General features: G+C 42.1%; 1 protein-coding gene across 1 annotated transcript; it reads right to left on the minus strand.

The window, feature by feature from the left end:
* Positions 1–62: 62 nt before the first annotated feature.
* LOC110094562 lies at positions 63–2,366 on the minus strand. Its single transcript, XM_020819826.2, has 2 exons — positions 1,167–2,366; positions 63–842 (listed from the first exon to the last, which is right to left on the minus strand). Exons 1-2 carry the CDS (start codon positions 2,364–2,366, stop codon positions 63–65), a joined length of 1,980 nt encoding a protein of 659 aa, XP_020675485.2.
* Between the last annotated feature and the right edge of the window lie 3,424 nt (positions 2,367–5,790).

Consider the following 5,790-nt stretch of genomic DNA (forward strand, 5'->3'; position numbering starts at 1 on the left):
AAAGTTTTTGGGTTCCTTGAAAGTTGCATTTGCATTAAGAAGAAAATAACAAGGTACAAAGACTAGCTCCTCACACTTTCCTCCCTTAGCAAAGAGACAAAAGTGCAAGGAATATCATCACCCCATACATTTTTCCAAGTAAAATTACCCTCAAGCGCCCTTCTAGCACAAAAGTCGGCCGCCCTATTACAACATCTAGGCACACGATTAAAAAGAACCTGCTGGAAAAGAGTAAAAAAAGAGAAGTCCGGCCCTTCCCTCCGGCGATGCAAGTTGTGTTGATGGTGGCGAAGCTGCTCAAGCCACTCAATAATATTGGAACAATCTCCCTCAATGATAATGCCCGCACGGTCAAGCATCCAATCGTCAATGACATTCTTAATAGTGCTCACCGCCAGAAGTTTCGCAGTAGCGGCATCCCAATGTTCAAGTTGTTGACCGGTAGCCACAATCAAGTTACCACAGTGGTCACGAACCACTAAGCTCAACCCCGCAAGATTCGACGAAAGCAATGAAGCATCAAAGTTGAATTTGAGCCAATTTGGAGGGGGGACACACCATTTTGGAGGAACGGACAACCCAGGCGGCTGATTGATGTGCCACTGCTCCACAAAAGGCATCAAATGAGGTTTAGCAAATGCTCCCAGAACCGTAGCCGCAACAATCGTCGGGGATCCCCAATTGCGGCCATGCTTCTTGTCATTACGGGCCCGCCAGGCATGGTAGACAGCCGAGCAAAAAATTCTACCAAGGCCCGGATTATGCCCGGCCATCTCTTCGAGGTTCCGGATCATCGCATCAAAGGAGATAGCAGCCGGCATATGAAAGCCCCACTGACCCAGCTGCATAAAAATGGCCTTTAAAAACTGTAGGAAACAGTGCAGTGGTCCCGATCTTCAACTTCAATGCAGCCCCACGGGCACCTGCTACTGCTCTCTAAGTTCCGTCGCATAAGCCAAGCATTGGTAGGGATGGCATCACGAAGAATTTTTTAATCCACAAGAACGGGTAAGTCGTCCCCCCCAGCCGAGCACGATAGGCCAAGGAGGTGACTGTCCGTCCTCCTCTCAGATTTATGAGTTCCGGTTGATCTCCCCTACCCCCGTTTGATGGGTAGGAATGGATAAAATACACGGGGCCATGACTTCTCCAAAATAATTACGCACCAAGCCAGCATCCCAATCACCATTCTCGGTAAAGAGCTGGCTCACCTGCCAATGCTCCAACCTGCTCAGATCGCCATAAGCTGGCCATTCATCAAGCTGACGATCCAGCACCCAAATGTCACTAAGGACATTCACGGTCTTACCATCCCCAATCTTCCACCGAATGATTGTCCGCAAGGCATTGGCCCCATCATTCATAATTTGCCATGAGATCGACACATTGCGTCCAGGCCATTCCACCCACGGATTGTCACCATATTTCTCCCGCAAAATGTGATGCAGCAGGGTGTCGGGCTGTTGGATAAAATTTAGAGCAAGCCTAGCCCGGAGGGGGCCAATCCAATCCACAGACGAGTGAAAGCCCAGACCTCCCATCTCCGTCGGCTTGCATAGCTCACTCCAAGCCACATAATGGAGTCCACGGCTATTCGAATTCTTCCGCCATAAAAATTGTCTCCCAATCTTCTCAATAAACTCCAGACTTCCCCTTGGGATCCCCGTCAACGTCATACAGTACATCGGAACAGAAAGCAAAGAAGTCCGAATGATGGTAGCACGGCCCGCAAGGGAGAGATGCCGCTTCCCCCACACATTGATCTTCGCCACCGCCTTAGTCACTGTTTTGGCATAATCCGCCTTAAGCAATCTCCGAGTAAGCAACGGAATGCCAAGATAGTCCAGAGAGGATACCATTTTATAGCCCAAGAGTCTAGCAATCCTTCTACCTTTCCACCTGGGGCATCGTTTGTTGAAGATGATAGCCGACTTATTGATGTTGATTTTCTTCCCCGTCCAACCACAATAGTCCGCCAAGATGCCATAGATACACTTTGCATTGGCAAGGCTAGCTTCTGCAAAGACAAGGATGTCGTCGACATACAACAGATGAGACACCCGTTTCCCATTGATCACAATTTGCACTCCTAGGCCAGCCCCAGACTGATTGAACGCCTTAGTAAGCAGCTCTGAGCAGAGGATAAAAAGATAAGGCGACAGCAGACATCCCTGCCTAAGCCCAGAATGGGCATTGATCCAATGCGAGCGGTTGCCATTCAGGAGGAAAGCAAACCGAGGTTCGCAAACACACGCCAACACCCAGCGGCTAAACCTGGCCAAGAAACCCATGGCGTCCATAACACGGTGCAGCGTATCCCATGACATGCAATCGTAGTCTTGTTCCATGTCCACCTTAAGCGCCATCAAACCCGCTTGCATGGTAGAGTGCTGGAACGTGCACATCATCTCTTGGGCAAGGAGCCCATGATTTGCAATTGATCTACCCGGCACAAAGGCACCTTGCTCCACCCCAATCAGACCACCAAGGACCGACTTGAGACGATAAACCAGAATTTTAGCTACCACCTTGTATAACGACTAACAGAGGCTAATAGGGCGGAACTGATTTGGAGCGGCGGCATTCTCCGTCTTAGGAATCAGGATCACCATCATGTCCTTCCAAGTCGGGCACATGTATCCCTCAGCAAAGAAGCTTCTGACAGCACTACACACATCCTCTCTAATGATTAGCCAATAAAATTTAAGAAAGGAGGAAGTAATACCATCCATCCCAGGAGCGCGATTATTCCCCATACTAAAAACTGCCTTGTGGATCTCCGCATCCGAAACATCAGCTTCCAGCGAGCTCACCTCATCCGGACGGAGCATGGCCTCCGAGCAGAAATTAGGCCAGCGAATCATATGAGTAGCTCTCTCCCTCCACTTGTCCGAGAAGAACGTCCAGAACTCCTCTTGAATAAGATTTGGTTTCGCCAAGACTGTGCCATCCTCCTTTCTCAGCTCCACAATTCGATTACACCTACGCCGAGCCGTGGCCACCGCATGGAAAAAATGAGAATTAGCATCGCCATCCTCAATCCAGCGAACCTTAGCTCGCTGGCCCCACCAAGTTGCCATACGACTAAGAACAGCATTAAACTCCCCAACTATTAATCGGAGTTCCTCCTCTTGCTCGGGATTCAACCCAGCCACCGAGCAGTCAAGATGTTGCAGTTCCGCGATGCGATGCTCAAGAGCAGCCCGCTGAGCACCCAGGTCCCTAATCCGGTGCTTACTCCAGAAGTGTGTTGACCTCATTTTTGTATGAGGTCACAAGGATTCACCTGGGTTTTATTTTGGTGACCTAATGATTGACAATCCAAAGCCTTTATCAAAGAAAGATGTATCTCAGCCCGAAGGGGGGAAATATCATTCGATGATAATTTCTTATGAATATGATTAAACAATGATCACTAATATTTTAGTTATTCCAAAAAGAAATCTAATTGAGTTTTTGAAAATCAATTTTTGAAAATCAGGTGCGTGTGTGGTTCTAACATCTCCTACGGAGCGCAAGCCCTCGTATTAATTACAGTCGTAAAGAAAATGATGTCTCCTACGAAACTCTCGCGAATTAATAAGGCAGAAATTTTATTTTAAAAGATTTTCAATAGGAATGATATCAAGGAGATGAAATTTGGAATTTCAAATCGGTGATTGGATCGAATTTTGAACACTTTATATTCCGGAGATCCAACGAAGAGAGGTAAGGAGGCATTTCAGAGAATTCTGTAAATATCAGAAGTGCACAGCCAACCTAAGCTGAAGTTGTTGGGCTTTAAATTTTAGATTGGAGGAGGAATCTTTATGTTCAAGTTGAAATTTAATAGAAAGTTGGAGGACTTTATATTTCCTGATCACATGAATCGGAAAATTTGCCCAGAAAAGTTGAGGGTGGAAGACCAACCACCAAGTGGTATGACGTCCCGGTCAAGATCCCATAGGTTTTCCCATCGTACCCGGTTCGTCGGTATCCTTAGCCTAATTTAGATCGACACGTGCCGACCAAGGATCCTTGTTACACCATGGTATAACCCTCATTCAGGGGCACAGTATCTGTGGATAGTGAACCTATGTCTATGTTATCTTAACCTAGGATTGCCACTCCCCATTTTTGTAATGCATATTCATCTATCTAAAAGAAAAGAAAGAAACACCGGCCTAACATAAAGCTAGAGTCCGTGTCCTAATGGGTCAATCTAGGTGTGTGTAGTCAGGCTGTGTGGTATTATGGTTATCCTAAATCGGGTAATATGGTTAAGTTGTTTTAAATGTTCTGATTGGTTGAAAAGGCTCAAGGGAAGACTTTGGTTACAAGTTTTAAAATCTTAATGATTCAAAATTGATTTAAGATGATGATGGTTTTAAAGTTAGATTTGAAAATTTTTTGGATTTGAATCAAATATTTAATGTCTAAAATTATTCGAAATTCATTTAATAGATTTTAATCAAGGGGTTAAAATTTGAATGTTTAAGATTAAAAGGTTTTCCTAAAAAAAAAGTAATTTTATTAAAAATTAGCCATAGAAGACGAGTTTGAATGCCTTTTTAGTTTGATTGATTTGGAGTTTGTTTGAAATAATTGCATGAAATATTTTCAAAGTTTTGAATCATTGTAGTTGAATATTAATCGAAATTGTCTAAATAGAGGGGTTATTCGATATTTTGGAATTCATTGAGTTCCAAACTCACTTGTAATCAATTCAAAAGGTGCAGGACTGACCCCAAGGATAGATTCCCAAGTTGTATAGGAATTCCTCTGAAATTTAAATTTATTTTACATTAGTTAATAATTAATTAAATATCAGATTCCTGAGATTAAATTAATTATTCTTAAAACTTGGAAGTCAAAATCTCTGAATTGATTTTAATTTTAATGTGTTAAGGATCAAATCTGATTAATAGAGGAGTTATTTATAGTTTTTGGACTTAAATTGATTTATTAAGATTTTGGAAAGGTTTTAAAGGTTTAATGCTAAAGGTTTAAAACTTAAGGGTTTTGAATGAGTTTAAAGGGGTTTCAAATTTGTGAATAATTTCCTAGAGTAGAGAAAATCACTAAACTAAAGGGTTTGAATTGATGTCACCTTGGGTTTAAAAATTTGTTTCGCTATTAAGGAATTTAATTTTAAATTACAATCAATTAATTGGTTTAATAGATTTAAAAAAGAAAAGATAATTTTTAAGGTTTAAGGTGTCACTAGTTCTTCAGTTGTTCAAGTCTTAGATTAATAGGAGATATCTCCTAAATCTCTAGAATTTTCTACAGTTCTGCTAGAAGTGTTCCTTTAATTATTGTACCTTAAAGATGTACTAGGTCTTAATACGGTTTGAATCAATGTCACTAACCCTTTGGACATGCCTAAGAATGTAAACAAAGCTTATGGCTTCGAAGAATTTTAAATTTGTAAAAAAAGAAGAAAGCAGATTTAACTTAAAGCAGATTATAGCAAGAATTTAATGCTGCTTGAAATATAACTCAACAAGTAAATCTAGAAGATCTATGCTTTTCTAAAGTCTTAAACGAAAACTTACCTGGTCACCGGAGCATAGTCAGATGGTGCACTCCGAGCCGTAGCACGCAGAGGCCGTTTAGAAAACCGGGGTGATTGAGCCCCTTGGCTCTATTCCTCCAATTAGCTCCATTACGTACCGTCGCAAATAAGGCGCGAAGAGAAAGCGGGGTCAGAATATCATAAGTAATTCATATATTTAAATTTAACATATATATATATGATATATAATGATATATATACTATAATATAATATATATATATGATATATATAT

The sequence above is a fragment of the Dendrobium catenatum genome, unplaced genomic scaffold (genome assembly GCF_001605985.2).
Source record: "Dendrobium catenatum unplaced genomic scaffold, ASM160598v2 fragScaff_scaffold_131, whole genome shotgun sequence".
Taxonomy (NCBI): domain Eukaryota; kingdom Viridiplantae; phylum Streptophyta; class Magnoliopsida; order Asparagales; family Orchidaceae; genus Dendrobium; species Dendrobium catenatum.

Coding starts and splice junctions, on each gene's coding strand:
- LOC110094562 (XM_020819826.2), bottom strand. CDS start 2,366: ATGGCGCTTAAGGTGGACATGGAACAAGACTACGATTGCATGTCATGG. Junction 843..1,166: donor GTGATTGGGATGCTGGCTTG/GTGCGTAATTAT, acceptor ATTTTTATGCAG/CTGGGTCAGTGGGGCTTTCA.